Genomic DNA, 18,257 nt, shown 5'->3' with positions numbered 1-18,257 from the left:
ACATTTTGATATGAATTAGGGCAGGCCACTCTTCTCAATCTTCAGATTAGTTCTTTCAAGATTTAACATGTATTAACTAAGACTACTTAGAAATTCTGCATCAAATTATTAATAGCAGAATTAGCTTTGTAATTGAATTAAAAATAAAATAAATTTTGCTTTAAAATTTTTCTTCAACTGAAAAACATGTGTATTAAAAATGAGCATTTTAAAAGTAAAATGTGTATGGAGTAATAGCATTGGGGTAGAAGACAATTTGGGGTGTTTGTATCAATGATAATTGATATGTTACAAGTGCTTCAATAAATTACACTTTTCTTATTCCCAGATATAATTCCTGTATACACACATCTTATGGCTCATGTTGTACACATGTGCCCTTGTATGTGAATGAGCTTGACTATGGTGTCCATATTAAGTGGCATCACAGTTTTGGGGGGACCATAGCTATGTTAAAGTCCTCAGCAAAAGCAAGCACCAGACAGGGAGTTAATGTTGCTTTGACTGCCAGTTGTGGCCCAGCTGGACACAGATCTGTTGGGATTTGGAGGAAAAAGTCATGATGGATAATGAACAATTCAGTTGGTAAATTTTTTTGTTTTCCATCTGTACAGTAGAGGCTGGAGGACTATATTGGGTCTGCTATCTTAAAGAAATTCTTAGAATAGTTTTCTCATCAAAATATAACCATGCTCACTTATTAAAATACAGTAAGGAATTTGGGAACATTTCTTTAAAAGTAAGGAATTTGGGGAAATAAAGAACTGTGTTAACTTTTTTGAGGGACATTCATCTAGATTTTGTGAATTCCTGTATTTGTGAATATCATTTATATTCATAGTTTCTCCCTGAAGCTAAGCATTATTTGTAACTAATATTAAGAGAGACTGTTTAGGTCCTTAATGAGAGTCTGAGATAGATGCTAATGAAACAGTAGCAAACATCAATGTTGCTTTGAAATATAATATCAGATTTGTTGGCTGAGATTTAAATTTTGTAACAGTCCATTAACAAATTACCAATATAATTTAGAACTTTATGAGTCATTCATACATTGTTAATAGCCTTTGTATCCTTTTTTTTTTTTTTTAAGAGGATTGAACTACATGAGCTCTAAAGTCTCTTCCAGCTCTAAGATTTGTTTTTAATTTTACATTTCAATGAATTTCCACCATGGCTTAAACTCTGATGATGCCAAGGGTATTTTGATATTAAAGATTCCAATAATAGTATCTAAAGTCATGTGCTACAGAGAGAAGAAAATAAGGAAGAGGGTGAGGGAGAGAGAGGATGTTCCTTTATTACCAATGGATATTTAGCTGTGTTTTCTTGTTCAACATACTCAGTAATCAAGTAAGGAAAGAAAACTTTGGTTATGTTTTGGATATTTGAATATGCTTTTTTTGCATTGTTAACATATTTCCCAAAATCATATCAATTGGGAGAAAAAGTAACAGTTTGAACTCTAGTTTGTGTGAAAATCTCAAAACACTGAAACTCTGTAAGACTCTGCTTTAACCCTGTAGCAACTCATGCTTCTTAAGACAATAGAAAGTGTCATGTGATACTCTGAACTTTTTCTTGTCATACCTTAATATGAGAATACCTTCTACTGTTCTGACCCTCACTAAAGATTAAATCTTGCCATTGCCAAAAAGGAAGAAAAAAATTCCCTCACCCAATCTCTGTTTTCACACATGGGAGAAAAATAGGTTTCAAATTTACATAACTCAAGCCATTAAGGACTTTATTTGTCCAAGACAACACCTTTCACATTTGAATTGGTTCAGAATAGTTGCAAATTGCAGATAGGACAGTATTATAGTTTTAGAGGAACAGGTATTACTTAGAGAAGAACAGTAGTTTCTAAGGCAAAGATATAGCAAAGATAGTCAATCCATTTGACACAAGCTAATCAATAATTATATGATGATTATATCATAATTCATAATGGAATTATTTAACATATATAAAGTTTATTCAAACCACAAAGGCTTTTTCTCCTTTGTAGGATACCTTTTAGTTGTATAGAAATAAAAATGTGTTTTTATTGATTATAAAATTGATATTCCGTTTATAAGACAGCCTTAAGACCAGCCAGAGATAACATGAAACAGTTATCATTCTGAGTATATTTTTTGATATAAAATATGTACATATCTATAATATACATCATAAATATATAAAATATGCATAACAAAAGATGTATGATGTGTTTGTATTTGGATCATATTTTACATATATTTGTAACCTGTTTTTTTCTTGGCATTATATCATAACTCATTTTCTATATTGTTATTATTTTAGAACATAATTTTTAATACTTATGTTGTATTTATCATAATGATTTGTCATAAAGCATTTAATCAATGTTTATTATTTGATATGTATTTTCAGTACAATAAATATTACTTCAGAGACTTCATTATACACAAAGATTTTGATATATCTGGTTATATATATATTAATTTTGAATTAACTTTGAATGTACTAATTCATCTAAAATTGGGGAGTCAACACTTAGCCTTTTATTTATTGCTAGTTTTGTCTTAGTGATCTGTTTTAATTATAGTCTTACCAGTAGTGTATGAGATCTATTATTTTCCTAAATTCTTGTCACTATAACCAATTTGTTTTTTAAACTTTGTCATTTTGGCAGTTGGACAATGCTCTCTTCTTTAGCTTGTATTTTCATTACAAATAAACATACAGTATTTTATTTTACTTGATCATCTCATCTGGATTTCTTCCTTGATAATTGAGGAATATGTGTCCTTTTTGTCCTTTTCCTATCTGGTAATCTGTTTTTCTAGCACTGAATTCTATAGGGATTAGATCCTTTTTATTTTATTTATTTTTAAAGTTCACTTATTCTTTTGTTTCAAGTTTTTATTTAAGTTATAGTTAACACATAGTGTAATGTTGGTTTCAGGAATAGAATTTAGTGATTCATCACTCACATCTAACACCCAGTGCTCATCACAACAAGATCCTTTTTCAATTCTATTAAATAGCATTGTGCCTTTCAGACCTTATGGAGATGTTTCTCGGCTAATTTTTTCCAATTTGGATTCATGATAAATGCAGGATTATTATATTAAAATATTATCTACTAAAATATTTCTACACTCATAGTTTTTGGCAATATAACTTTATACATTTTTTTTAAAAATTAGAAAATCTGAAAGAATTGATAGCTAGACACTTGAAGGCCAAAATAAAAGAAAATAATGTGGCTCAAATATATGCCCCTGAAGTGTGCCTATCAAGTAAATTAATGGGCCAAGAAAACACAGGTTTGGCATTTCAGGGGCCATTTTATTGGACTGATTGTATCTTTTAATGATTAGTGGATTTCAGGTTGTGTCTCTAGAACCATTTGTTTCTTTGTAGGTGCCACACACAAACCTGTGATAGGTGAGGAGAAGAGAGCACACTCAGCAGACGGTGTACCAGGTCCCCTTTACCTGTATTTGTCATAACTGTGGTACTTCTCACTGTTCGTTTTACATAGTTGCATTTCTGTAGTGAATTTTTTTTGTTTGCTTGTTAATTTTTTTAACATTTATTTATTTTTGAGAGACAGAAACAGAGCATGAGCCGGGGAGGGGCAGAGAGAGAGGGAGCCAGGATCTGAAGCAGGCTCCGGGCTCTGAGCTGTCAGCACAGGGCCTGATGTGGGGCTTAAACTCATGAACTGTAAGATCATGACCTGAGCTGAAGTCAGACACTTAACCGCTTAACCAACTGAGCCACCCCAGCGCCCCTCCTTTTTTTTTTTTTTATAGATAATTCATCAGATAATTAAGATTTATTGCTGTAGAAAATTTTCATATTTTATGTGAAATTATCGTGTTATATCAGATTTCACTATAAATCAGCACAAAACCTTTCTGGAACTAGGAAGAGATTCAGTACTAAAATAATATAGATTTTAAGCAGCATAATAAGAGATAGCATCCATATTTATCTAACATAGCTGTCTCAGATTATTGAGGTATCGATGATATAGCTGTGTCTGGACATTACCTACATAACAATTAGTGTTAAGCATAATTTACATGTACCAACTATTTGAATCAAGTATAAATTATGTACATAGATATTAAATGTTAAGTTTTAGGATGTTAATTGTTTCAGGGATATTTTGTTTCATTGCTATTATGTCTTATTGTTTGGAGTTGAGGGAATTACGTATTCTCATCACATATGGACACAAATGTTCTAATTCCAATGAAAATTAGGGATGAATCTATGTTGTAGAGCAAAAATCAAAGCAAAAAATACAGAAAACAAAACTGAATCTGGGCTGATCATCTAAAATTTTCTTTGCAGTTATATTGTAGATACACTTTAGTGGTAGCTGCTCCGTGGGTACCAAAGCCTAATGATAAAGTGAAACTTGCAGATCCGAGCACTCTGTTGAATATAATTATTGAGTGTTTACTCTGTGCCTGACACTTGCTAGAAAACACTCATATAAGATGCCAAGAAGTCTCCAGGAATATATTGCTCAGTGGTGTGAATTAAGTCTATTAGGAGCAAATTTGAAGTTTGCTAAAGCCTGATGTGGCAGAAACATTTACTGCTCACCAAATAGTCATGTGCTTTAGAATATTTTCCAGACCCCTTAGAGGTATATCAGGTTTTATTCTGGCCTGCAAGGTATTGTCATGTATCATTTCTGCATCGAAGTATGTAAAACCAGGTATGTAACCCTCCACCTCTGTTTTTCCCTGCTGTGATATTTTGGAGAAACATGTTGAGATGACGAATTCATGAGATCGGTTGCTGTGTGGAGAGCCAGCCATCTTGTATCAGAATTTGTAGGAATAAGAACTAAACTTTTGTGAAGGCTTAGGATATAGAGGTCAACCCATTGTGACAGTATTGTCTAGTCCATCATGGATAATACACGACTCTTCTTTCTTTGCAAAGACTGTTGCTAAATGAACTTTTCCAAGTATATCAACAATTAGTTAATAATGATGCTCCTGATGTACAAAGGAGTAACTGAATGTCTTCAAATAGGATGTTTTGCCGCTCCAGGAATTTCCTGTGTTTCCTTGAGATTTTGTGCTGGAGGTTTCCTTGTGTGGTACCACATTGTGAAGCTCCTATTCATGAGGTCAAGAGGATCAACTTACAGAGATATTTCGGGTCCTACATCATTTTGACAGATATATATGTCATTTGGTACCTTTTTGCAAGGTGGTGGGGCATGAGAGAGAGAAAAAGTTAAATGGCATCTTCTATTCTTTTGGATCAGTGCTATTGAAGAGAAATACAATGCAAGCCACCTTTGTGATTTTAAATATTTGAGTAGCTACTTTAAAAAGTAGAAAGGAAGGGGGCGCCTGGGTGGCGCAGTCGGTTAAGCATCCGACTTCAGCCAGGTCACGATCTCGCGGCCCGTGAGTTCGAGCCCCGCGTCAGGCTCTGGGCTGATGGCTCAGAGCCTGGAGCCTGTTTCCGATTCTGTGTCTCCCTCTCTCTCTGCCCCTCCCCCGTTCATGCTCTGTCTCTCTCTGTCCCAAAAATAAATAAATGTTGAAAAAAATTAAAAAAAAAAGTAGAAAGGAAGAAAATTAACCTCAATAACATACTTTATTCAGTACAGTGTATCCAACAATTACCATTTTAAATTGCAATCCATATAAAAGCCTATTAATTTCACATGAAGTCTTTGAAATCATGTGAATTTCTCATGAAGTCTTTTAAAGCACATGTTAATTTGGATAAGTTACATTTCAAATGCTCAACAGTCACATGTTGCTGTTTCCAACCGTGCAGCTCTAGATACACCTTAAATTTATTACACATTATGTTCAGCATCTTGTTAGGTTCACTCAAAACCTTATCATATTTAATTCCTCATAGTATTCTTTTTCATTAGCAAATGAATGCACTCATAATTAGAAAGTGATAGAGTTAAGGGTCAAACCAGTGCTCCCTCTTGGCTCTGGAAATGGAGCAACGCTCTAGGCAAGTAGAGTACCATTGGGAATCCTCTGTAATGGAAACAAGAGGGATAAGAGCCCCAATTAAAGTAATGGCATTAGCGATTAACTAAGGGGCGCCTGGGTGGCTCAGTTGGTTAAGCTTTGGACTTCTGGTTTTCGCTCGGGTCATGATCTCAAGGTTCATGAGTTTAAGCCTTGTATCAGGCTCTTCACTAGCAATGTGAAGTCTGCTTGGGATCCTCTCTCCCATCTCTCTCTGCCCCTCCCCCACTTGCTTGCTCGTGCTCACTCTCTCTCTCTCTCTCTCAAAAATAAACATTAAAAAAATAAAGTAATGGCATTGGTAATTAACTTATTTTAGTTAATATTAAAGTAGAATTGTTACTATTCTACTTGAGGATAGATTGCATAATTGGGAGGCGTAAGAAGGGAAGGGCTTGTTGTGGGTGGGATCTTACTTCTGATTTGAGCAACTGAGTTTGCAGTGATGCTGTTTACAAAGAGACTGACTGACATGGGCCTTGTTAATCTGAAGTCGGATTTAGTAATTTTTGAACACTGGAATTGCCAGTACAGTGCAAGGAACCTTACCCACTTTTTTGTTTTAATCATATCTGTGTTACATTTGGTCACAAATACCAGATGGTAATGGCATCTGCTATTTTAAAAAAAAAATGAGTCTACAGGAAGAAATACACATGGATTGGCAAGTCTTTAATATTATTACAGAAAGAAGAACACCAACAGCTAATTCAGATTTATAGAGTGTAACATTTACTAGCTTCTGTGTGCTTCTTCTTGTCTTTTTTAAAGGTACTTTCGACTTTGTCACCACACATACAAGAGTGGAGATTTTTACAGCATTTTCTAATTATGTGTTTATTTTTGGACCTGAAAAAACAATTCTAAGTGTTGCCACCTGGGCATCTGCCTTGGCAAAGTCTGTCAGATGAGGATATGCCATATACTTTGGAAAATCTGATCTTAAAAATCCAAAGGGCTTCCGATTTTTACCCTGATCAAATCATATTTTTAACTGAACAAAATAGGATATAAGATTTGACTAAGAACAAAACTTGGAATAATCCAGGCATTTCATTAGCTATTGACAGGTAATACTGGTCCACAAATGAGAGCTGTCATGAAACAAAATGTAAGAATTATCCTGGAAAGTCATAATTGTGCCATTTTTATCTCTCTGTATTTAACATATCAGGGAAATATTAAAGTTGTTTGTGGTAAGTAGAGGTTTTACTGTATTTGATTATGGGTGAAATTTATTTAAATTGACTTTGATTATGTCTCCATAGGAACATTAACTTCACTGTCGCCAGCACACATAATCATCCTTAATAAGTTATTTGCAGAAATGCTGTTGCATTTGTGCAACATATCACTACAGTTGCTCTAGATTAGAGGAAGAAACTCTCAGGTTTCCCATTACCATGTAGTCTACTTTCAAGATCAGTAGTAAGTTTTACTGTATTTTATCATAAAGTATTCTAACATTGTTTTGACCATTTTAGTCACATCCCTCTTTCCCTGTTCATTATTTATGCCTCAAGAATTAGTCATTAGAAACATGGAGTTGGAACAAGGTGGTTCCTGCCACTCAAGTCATTAGGCAAGGGTCATGCAAAATGAATAAGCCAAATAGGGGAAAAGACTTTTCTGTGTTATTCTGTGTTGAAGAAGTTTCATCTCATATTTATGTGTTCTCACCTAATGTAGAGAAAACTTCACTTTGATCGCAGGTCTCTGTACTTGGTGGAAATGAGTGTTAGCTGATGGTGTGAGTAATTGCCTTATGCTGGGCCCTGGGCTCAGAACTGATACTCCTTCAGGGTTCTGGTTAGTGTTTGATTCTGTTGGAATCCCTTGTACTTTGAAGTGCTCTAAGATGCAGTTGGCCCAGTAGGTTTCTTGTTTTTCTTTTTTCTCAGCCACTGAAAGCTTTTGAAAACCAGTTTATTCCCTTCCCATATACTGTTACCCCAACTTAGCAGAAATCATTCTCTAAAAATAAATAAAATTTAGAAAAACAATTGACTACAATGAGTTTCAGGTTACAGATTTGTAAGTCAAGAAAGCACCAATTACTCAGAATTTCAGATACTCAGTAGCTTGCACATGTCTGGGCATTGACCCCCTCTGTACCTAAGTTTTACATTATATGTACCTGATTACTTGAAACTGTTTCTCAGCACAGTATTTTGTTAGTATCTCTTTTATCAAAAATATAAATGCCATGCATATGTTTAAACATAAACCTTTCTGATTACTTTTTTAAAATTCCAATTAAACTAAAACATGCACCTGGGACCTTTTTACCATTATTGTAAATGTATGTGGCTTATGAATTACATATTTGTATTATCAAATATATAATTTTTCATATATTTAAGATTATCTTATTTTTCTGTCTTTTCACCTGCTAAACACCTTCTTCTGGTTTTCTCTTGGCCTATTTTGTGCTCCTGTCATCTTTCTAATTCCTTACATCAAGTGAGACAGAAGCAAATAGTTGTCATTTAATCATTTGCATTCTTGTTTTGACCTATTTTCATATGGCTATTACCTTGTGTAAAAATACTCTGTATTCTTAAAATCTTTTACACATCTGAGCTTATCAAGGTACTAATATTAACTCTTAAAAATATTTTATAATACCTCATGTATTTTGCTTTAACTAAACTATTTTGTATAGTACACAGATACACATTTTTTTATTCCTACACACAAAAGTGTTGATATCAAAGGCAGCTGGTGTTTCTTTGCTGAGTTGGAATCATATAAAACTAGAGTGTGCAATTAAATATTTTGGGAGAGCCATACCAACACAGCTAAAACACAGAGAGTTTTAGTGATTCAAGCTCAAAATGAAAGAACCACTTTAAGAATAAAACATGCTACAAATTGATGAAGCATGAAAAATAAAAACACAGAAGAATAACTTACCATTGTGCCAGAATTACATTAGTCATGTTAAACTCTTCAAGTTGGAAAATTTAAAACAGAAGACTAAGGTTTTACCTATAATTCCCGTGTTTAGTTTCGAATGATTTTTTTCTCCGAGATTTATGAACTTGTTCTAAATTCAGTCCACTTAAAAGTATAATGTTGCTTTTTATGACATGGGAGAGATAAATGGTTTATTTCCCTTAAATTGTGGATAGAAACTTAATGCTTATGAGTTTGATGGTATAGAATATATAATGCAATATATAGCATTTCATTATGGAACTGTCTTGCATTAGTATGCCTATACTTCTTACAGCTAGGTATATAAGGGAGCCAATGTGAGATACATTTATCAACAAAAATAACATACAAGGTGAATACAAATGAAAATGTAGGAACTGAATGTAATTACTTCCCGTGTGCATTATAAGAAAACTGTTGAATAATTCTGGATTTAAAACAGGTGGACAAAAGGAAGTTCATTTAGACGTTTTTGAAATTTGAGAGGTGGTCGGTGTCTCTTCATTTTGACACTCCTTACATACACACCAAAGGATGATTAAAATGTCATAAAATGTATGTGGAAGGTAATTGGAATAATGAAAGATTGCAAATATTTTTAATTTTTAATTAAATCTTATAAATTTAAAATTATCACTCATAATCTATATTTCATGATAGTGTTCTGAACATTATTTACTAGATGATACTTGAAATGAAGAAAACCACCAATTTATGAAAGAAAGAAAACTAAATGTAGGAAGAAGACAGAAATTAGGACAACAAAGTATATTGGGTATTATTTCACACTTTTTTGAAATAAGGGTTAAGTATTCATTTAGTAATATAGAAACATAACAAATTTATCGTGAAAGCACCAACCAGTGTTATGTAAGAATAGCAACTTATTTTAAAAATCAGTAAAGGTATATTGAATCACCTAATAATATGCATTAGCCATAGCAAAATTGTTCCTGAAATACTACATTGCATAATTCCTGGAGAAGGGCAGTTCCTTAGTTCTTAAATATGGAGTGCATCATAAATCACATAAATTACCATTGAGTATTTAGCATATTTTAATATATTTAAAAATTTTTTTACTTCAGAAGAATGAACTGAAGGACAGAACTGTTAATTTCTTGGAGAAATATAGTAGAAAAAAATATTTTTATGTACAACACAAGTTTCATAGACAAATTCCATTGTGATTTAATTTTCCATACATAAATTCGTATATCATGGCTATATGCTACCGAAGTAAATATGTCTGGCAGATAAAATGCAAGACAAAGTTTATAATATCTTTAGCTAAAGATTATGCTTAATTTTAAATATTTTTCCCATCATACCTCATGACACAAATGTGCAGAAGAATGGCAACTCTTAAAAGAAGCATCATGATTCTTAAAATTTAAACAAACTTTTCAGGTTGCTTAATTTAAGTTCTAGTCTCTTTGAAATAAAATATCTTAATTTAAAAAAAAGCTGCCTTTACTATTGAATATTGTTTTGTTAAGCAAAAGGAATAATACATGTACATATTTGTCAAATTTAAAGAGCCTAGCACATGCTTAAATAGTTTTGATTACTTTTTCTGGAAAAGACTAGCAGCTTACATTATTCATATATTCAAGCTATTGTTATAATCCACTGCTTGATATTAAAACTTTGCATGAAATACTGGTATTAATAGAATATTTTTCAGGAAAATTCAAATATATTATAAATACAGGATAAACACCAGACTATAGTTTAAAATGAAAGCTACAAAAATTCTATAATACATTTTGTAATTTTTACCATTCTTCATAATATAATTAGCTATTAAATGTAAAAAGTCATCTTTCAAAATTGGGATATAGATGTGGACACTGAAGTAGTTGTTATAGGGAATGTTAGGAATCTTTCCTGTTGTTAGGACATTTAAATTTTTTTTCTGTGGCTTAGAAAATAAAAATCAATATTTTTTTCTTATTCCAAATGTTCTAGGAAGTGAAAATTTTGAAAAAAAACACTTTATGGAATAATTAATATATATTTGGAAATTCCGAGAAAATAAAAAAAAGTAATATTTAATACTGGACTGCATCAAGACCTTCTTTCTTTCTTCTTTGAACCACACTTTTTCAAGTAACATGTTTCTTATATTATGTTTTCTGTTAGAAATCTAGACTTCATCATTTTTACTGATACTGTGTTTTGAGTCTCCAATTAAAAAGATCTTTCCTGCTAGCTTTGTTTTAATTGTGTGCTTTTCAAAGAGACTCCTTTTTCTAATCTTTTCTAACTTTTCTTTCCCAGTCTTCTAGCCCCATAGTTCCAGAGGCTGACTGACTGAGGCAGGTTATAGAGAAATTTCTGGACATGTTGTTAACATCTGACACAGTAAGTGAGAAAAAACCAGCACAATCACTGGACAGGTTCAAGGAGAATTGGCAGCTCCTGGAGATGAAAAGTTTGTGTTTGCTACTTACTAGTTACCTGAAGCACACTGGTTAAATTCAAACCCATTCATTTCTCAATTGCTTTGCTCCCTCTAAACCACTGTAATGGAAACCAAAAGGGGACCTTTATGGATGTTTTTTTGTTGATCTGTGTAGATCCAGGGTATATTTAGTCCGCCTTGTCTGACATTCTCCATAATGCTTTTAGTAGACACCATTATATTACGTAAATATTTCTGGTTACTGTTTATGGAGATGGTTGCCTAAATTTCTCCTTGGATAAAGCCTTTAATGCATTCACCCATAATCCCTATAGAGGAGCTACTCAAGTTTGGGAACTTTAGTGTTGCTCTTTGTACTTCAACTTTTAATATCAGAGCACATATTGAAACCATAAACACAATGAAAATTCAAAAAATATTCAGACCATATTAGAAGAATATACCCCCTCCTTTTTTTTATCCTTAAAGAGCCAAGGGCGTGGGGAGTGGCAGGAAGAAACATTCTTAAGATCTAAGCCCTGGACGCCATCCTGGGAGTGCTTAAACCCCTTAGAAACGTGCAACCTGAAGAACACCCCCTTTCGAAGTCTAAAACAATATTAGATTCCCAAAATGTATCGGCAAAGAAAGTCTTACCGTCAAACGCTTGCAGCAGGTTCCAGCTCAAACCCAGACTGAAAAGCTGAGCAGCTGGTGAACAAAAGTTTTAGCTTTTTTTTTTTTTTTAACGAAGTCTGCAAAACTAATTTCCCTCAAAATAGGGCTCAATTTCCGTTAAAGAAAGCAGCGCTTACAAATCTCAGAATTCCTGATCACCCCCACCACATCCCACCTCTAAGCAATGGAAAACAATTCGAACTTTCACACGGATGTAAAGGTTTATGGAGAGGCCACTATTCTGCAGTAGGGCTTAAAAGACAAGAGAGGTAGGCTGAAACCTGAGGGACCGGTGGAGGGAAAGGTTCTGCCTTGGGGACACTTCTCAAAGATTCATCAATACTTTTTCCTAATCCAAACCAGATGGCTGGCTTGGTTTGCTGTCCTCATTAATCCCATTAACAACTTCAAAGACCTAGTAGCCATCCTCAGGACACCTGAGACAATGAAAATAACGGGTTACACTGCTGGTGGCATCTTGAGGGTCCTGGGCAGTATAGGTGCGCGCGGATCTTCTGATGCCACACGTCCCAGGCAGGACTTGACTGTTCCTGTAGCTCATTACGTGCGGCTTGCTTGCTTGCTTTGTGTAAACGACTCTGCCCCCAGCAGACAGTGTCACCCCTCAAGCAAGTGGCAGTATTAAAGACCAGCCGTCGCTCATACTAATTAACTGGCGGCAAGTTTTCTAACTCATTTTGTATGATGCAAGATTGTAACCTGGGAGACCTGAAGCAGCACCCAGGTTTAGTGAGCTTTGGTGGATATCAAAGCATAAAATTTCCCAGTAAGTGGAACCATGGCGGTTTGCGGGGGTAGAAGCTGTACCATTAGCTGATTTAGTTTCGAGCGGAAGAGGGTGAATTTCTGGAGGGAGGTGAGGAGACCTGGGCTGGCTCCTGAGGGGAAAGACTGAAAATGTGCGTGCCCTATACACATCACATGTTACCAGGACGGTATCACTTCGGATTTTCCTGACCGAAGTTTTGGGTGGACAAATGGCTAGGAGATTGACTCGGACCAGGAAAGCAGGGCGAAGGACATTGTGCAAAGCAAGGAGGACATATTCGGAAAGCCCAGGAACAAAGACCCCACCTGGCACCGCAGGTGAGGATGCCCGCGTCTCTAGATAACTGCAACTCTCGCCGCTCCTCGGTTTTCACCTGCCCCACCAGGTTTCTCTCTTTTCGCGCTGTGAATAGCGCTTTTCTGCCGAGAAGAATTTCCCAGAAACCTCGGGCGCCAGATACGAGCCCATTAACAACCCACCCAGGGACGACAGCTGCGAAAAGCTAGGCGCGCCGCTGCGCCCAGGGCACGCGTTGATGTAGAGTTTGAGACACTTCTGAGCGCGCGCCAGGCTAGCTCTGATCTTTTTCCTTAACTCTACTTCCCCTTTCGTGCTCCTCAAGAGCTAGCCGTACCCCTAGCTATCCTGCAGGTGCCAGTGCCCAAGTGGCACTGACAAGACATCTTTCTCAAGAGAAGGGAGAGGGCCGGACACTGAGTGCAGAGTTGGGGTGACGTGCGCCGCGGAGCACCTTGGCCGCCGGGCACGGGAGGGGAGAACCGCTGTACGCCCGGGCTCGGGTTGAGGCGCCAGGCGCGCCGCTTGCAGCCTTGGCGGCTGGCAAGGGCGGGCGGGCGTGGACGCACTGCGTTTGTCCAGCGGGAGATAGGAAGTGGAACAGGGAGCGCGTTTCGCAGACTGAGCGGGAGTTTTGGAGGGAGTTTGCATGTGGTCAGCGCCGGGCTCCTAAGCCAGCCCCCAGCTCACATTACACTCTATTTATAACCTCTCAGAGCCGTTTCCCCCTGAAAGCAGTTCTCTGGGACCACCTTCTTTTGGCTTCAACCTCTCCTACTCTTGACATCTGAGTAGCTCGAAGGGAAGCTTCTCCAGGTCCGAGTGTTTATATGTAAAGGAGTCTGGCCGCTAGGGCTCAGGACCGGAATTATCCGAGCTCTGCAGAAACGGCTATTTATTTGGGAGGGGGAAAACACGATTTCTAGTGAAAAGTGACAGGGTGGTAGCGTTTGGAACCATCGTGAAGTCTTCTGCCTGGAACCTGAGACTTGCATGCTATGGAACACCCGCTCTTTGGCTGCCTGCGCAGCCCTCACGCCACGGCGCAAGGCTTGCACCCGTTTTCCCAGTCCTCTCTCGCCCTCCATGGAAGATCTGACCATATGTCCTACCCCGAGCTCTCCACTTCTTCCTCGTCTTGCATAATCGCGGGATACCCCAACGAGGAGGGCATGTTTGCCAGCCAGCATCACAGGGGGCACCACCATCACCACCATCATCACCACCACCACCACCAGCAGCAGCAGCACCAAGCTCTGCAAACCAACTGGCACCTCCCGCAGATGTCCTCCCCCCCGAGTGCGGCTCGTCACAGCCTCTGCCTCCAGCCGGATTCGGGAGGGCCCCCGGAGCTGGGGAGCAGCCCGCCGGTCCTGTGTTCCAATTCTTCCAGCTTGGGTTCCAGCACCCCGACCGGGGCTGCGTGCGCGCCAGGGGACTACGGCCGCCAGGCGCTGTCACCCGCGGAGGCGGAGAAGAGAAGTGGCGGCAAAAGGAAAAGCGATAGTTCAGGTAAGGGCGCGCCGGGCACTGTCGGCGAAAGGGGGCGGGGAGATGACTGGGAAGATTCTCACACTACTGTGAGGAAGCAGGGAATATGGTATACGTCTTGCCCTCTCTGGCTCCCCGCCGCCAGATTCGGTGGGGCTGCTTTCGTCCTGTTACTTGGGGGCACGTGTTTCTCCAAGCGCAACCCTGCAGCCAACGGCGTTAAGCTCTCCAAGGTTCCAACTAGTTTACCAGAGGGTTAAGAAAAAAAAGGACAAGTGACAGTATGTGAAATCGATTGCGAAGCGTGACCTTCCATCTGAGAGGTGGGGAGGGGAGTGCACCCTGGGATGCAGCGTCCGCTGGGCGTGCGTGCGGCTGCCGCTCCTTGACTTTTCCCTTGCAAGTTCCCGACTCCGAGTGGCTCGATTTTTCCCATCGTTAACTGGATTTCCAAATTATTGCACAATATTTGGAACTTGCAGTGGAACTTGGCAGCACGTATGAGAAAAAAAAAGTTTTAGTTTTTTTTTTATTATTCTGATTTCAGAGTTCTTTAAATAGCACCCTATTCCAAATGGTAAAAATTTCCCTTTCTTGGGGAAGAAGACAATCTAGGAATTCAGATGATTTTAAGGAATGTGTCAGAGATTGGTAAATAAATACATGATCAAACTCTTGAGGAAAAAAACGATTTTTTAATCGTAGTTGTGTTCGTGTGGTGCTAATCTAAATAGAATCTCTGAGTTGCCAATGTGGAAAGTAAGCTCTCCTCCAGCTGAGTATTAGGGGAGGCAAGTTTCTGGAAACACACAGCAACCGGGGTAATGTTGGTTCTCTACGTGCTTGAGGCTGGTGTGCGAGGGTGCGCGCCGGAGGCGCTGATCTACGTGGGCATAACTTGAGTAGCCACGCAAAAGGGAACTTTACTAAACGCAGATGCTTGAAAGCATAGACTGCCAAGTAAACTGTAGCAGTTCCGACGAACTGAAGTTTTTCGGGCAACTCCGTAAGGCCCTTAACAATCTGTACGTTGTGAAATTGTTAAAAGATACTTTACAATTAAGGGAGTTGTGAATTTTCTTCTGTAGCTATCGCAACCTGCGTTCCAGCTTTCTGGAAAGTGTCATTGGGTCAGTATAATATTTACGTAGTGTTCTTCCTTTGCGGGATTGGTTTAACAAGTCCTAGAAGGTAACTGCAGATATTAATGTGAAGGATTGGAACGTGTTTTGTTTTTGTTTTTGTTTTTTATAACGCTTTAGGTAAGATCCCACGTAAATGGCAATTTGAGGCGCATACTTCATGTGCCTTTGCAGCTGAGCTATCACTGGTTCTTCAGCGTTAGCCTGAGATACATTCTTCTATCACAAACTTAAAATTCAGCTTCTACTTTTCAAGGTCAGGGGTGAACTTTTAATGCTCCATCACAAATTAGTTTCTATGTTAGAAACTTACCAGCAGTATCATTCATTTCTAATGGTTTTTACCAACTGTAAGTGAAACTCTCTTAAGACAGAGTTGAGAGGTTAACCATGGTTTCCATCTTCATTTTTTTTTTAAGTCAGTTTTAAAATAGTGTTCATGTCTTACGCTCAGCATTTGATATCAATGTAACTTTTTTGGAAGCAGATCCCAGTTCAGGTTAGTCAGTCCATTTTTGCAATTCACAGAATCTCTTACTGTTCATTTAACTTCATGCAGTGAAAAACCTATGATGGGCTGTTCCTTATGTTTCCTGAACTGAATCAATGCACCTACGCTTCTTCTGGTAAACCGAATTTTCATATAGGCACATATTATTTTGGTCAGAGGCAAATAGAGAAAGTGGGATTCAAGAACAGGTTCCCTTGAATTATTGTGATAAGTTTCTTAAGAAAACTAATAGTGCTATCCTCTTTTGGTGGGAAATAACCATATAACAAACTAAGTTTATATTTATATGTTGAAACTAATTAGCATGCTGGAAGAACAAGCACAAAAATTTGCATCAGCTACATAAAGTATTAATAGATGAGATCTTGAGTGGGAAATACAGTTCGTCATCACCCAGGGTAGAATCACTGGGGAGTTAGGATGAGCGTTTTCCATTCATGCTGGGACATTTTGAAAGAACTTTTTGACTAACTAAAAGGAAAGATGGTGATGGTTTTCAGTTAAATATATGCATACTCATTAAAAATAAAATTTGATTTGGCAGTTTCATTATTTGTGTTAATATTTGTTAGATCTTTAGATAGATTTAGATTCAAGATATCTTTCTCCTGTGATATTTCAGTTGGTCTTCCATATTAATGTTACAGTTACTTCATATCATAGTATTATAAGGGCATCCTGATCCAGTGGAAACTAAAGCAATGTAGAAAAACACTATAATTTTGACATGTTATTAACATGTATATCTCATATTGCTTGTAGCACAGTTTTAATATTTCAATATTTTTAAAAATTAGATTAATTTCTGAACTCTTGAAATTTTAAAATTGTATCATGAATAGTAGAGACCACTTATATTTTGTTAGAAAGTTTATAATTACTATATGTTTATAATTGAAAGTAAATGTAGTACACAAATCCAAGGCAAAGTCAGAACCAAAATTCTGTATCCTTACTTGTAATATCCAGATTGTATGTGTATGTATATGTGTGCATGACCCTGTGAAATTCGAATAGAATTTTAAGCAGCATAAAATATTGAAAAAATTACCTAAATTTTTATTCATGGTAACGATGCAAAAACTATAATATGTAACATTTTCCAGTGTGCATTTACTTGCACCCCCCCCTCCCAAACACACACATATGCAAACTCAAGAAGCTTAAGTGTCTAGAAACAACTATTTATGGACTTTGGGCTTTCATTATAGTTTATTGACAATTGAAAATAGCCAAGTTTAATGGAGACGCACATTGTTATTTTTTATATGTGTTAAACATTTTTGCAACTTTGAACCTCCTATGCTTTCCAGCATTATTAGCAAAGCCAACATCTGTGATGTCTTCAAAGGAACTCTTAAAAATCAAAACTTTACAACTGCACTTAAAACAATCTATACAAAGCAGGTGATTCTGAAAAAATGTCTATAAATAGTGTGAATTACTTGGTTTCAATTACATTTGATTGTTCTCCAAGCAATGTAGTAATAGGTATAAACTGTCCACTTTTAGTTAAAATAATGAAAACAGGTTAGTCAATTTAACTTTACTTTTTATGCAGGCAATATACAGTGTAAATATGTAAATATTTCTTATTCAAATTAGTTGAATAACTACATATTTTATTAAAAAATCAAAATTATATTTAAAAAGAAGGGAGGTTTGGGGATGTGGATTTTATAAGGTTTGGAATAATATTAGATTCTTGTAAAATTAGAAATATTTATAGTTACAATAATCATAAAATATTTGTTATCAAATTATATCTGCCTCTATGCTTGGCTATGCAGAATGACAAGCAAGTATTACTTTAATAAGCTGGAACTTAAATACAGAGCAATGTCTTACCCACTCTAACTCTGGTACCGTATTGTGATTTTTTCCAGATAATTCAATCATGTTTTATGAAAGGAAGAATAATTACTTTAATATTATTATCTCTATGTTACTGGACTATGGCTTTTCAGCATTTGTTTTAGAATTAAAAAAAAGTTTA

General features: G+C 36.6%; 1 protein-coding gene across 1 annotated transcript in view; it reads left to right on the top strand.

Moving 5' to 3' along the window:
• The first annotated feature begins 13,832 nt into the window (after positions 1-13,832).
• MEOX2 (mesenchyme homeobox 2) overlaps positions 13,833-18,257 on the top strand; it is a 67,033-nt gene continuing 62,608 nt past the window's right edge. The window contains exon 1 of the mRNA XM_047851040.1: positions 13,833-14,629. Within this exon, the coding sequence (XP_047706996.1) occupies positions 14,116-14,629 (514 nt within the window). The 5' untranslated portion in view covers positions 13,833-14,115. The remainder of the gene's footprint in view (positions 14,630-18,257) is intronic.

This window comes from Prionailurus viverrinus, chromosome A2 (genome assembly GCF_022837055.1).
Source record: "Prionailurus viverrinus isolate Anna chromosome A2, UM_Priviv_1.0, whole genome shotgun sequence".
Classification (NCBI taxonomy): domain Eukaryota; kingdom Metazoa; phylum Chordata; class Mammalia; order Carnivora; family Felidae; genus Prionailurus; species Prionailurus viverrinus.
Note: the sequence above shows the minus strand (reverse complement) of the source record. Positions and strands in the feature narration are given on the sequence as shown.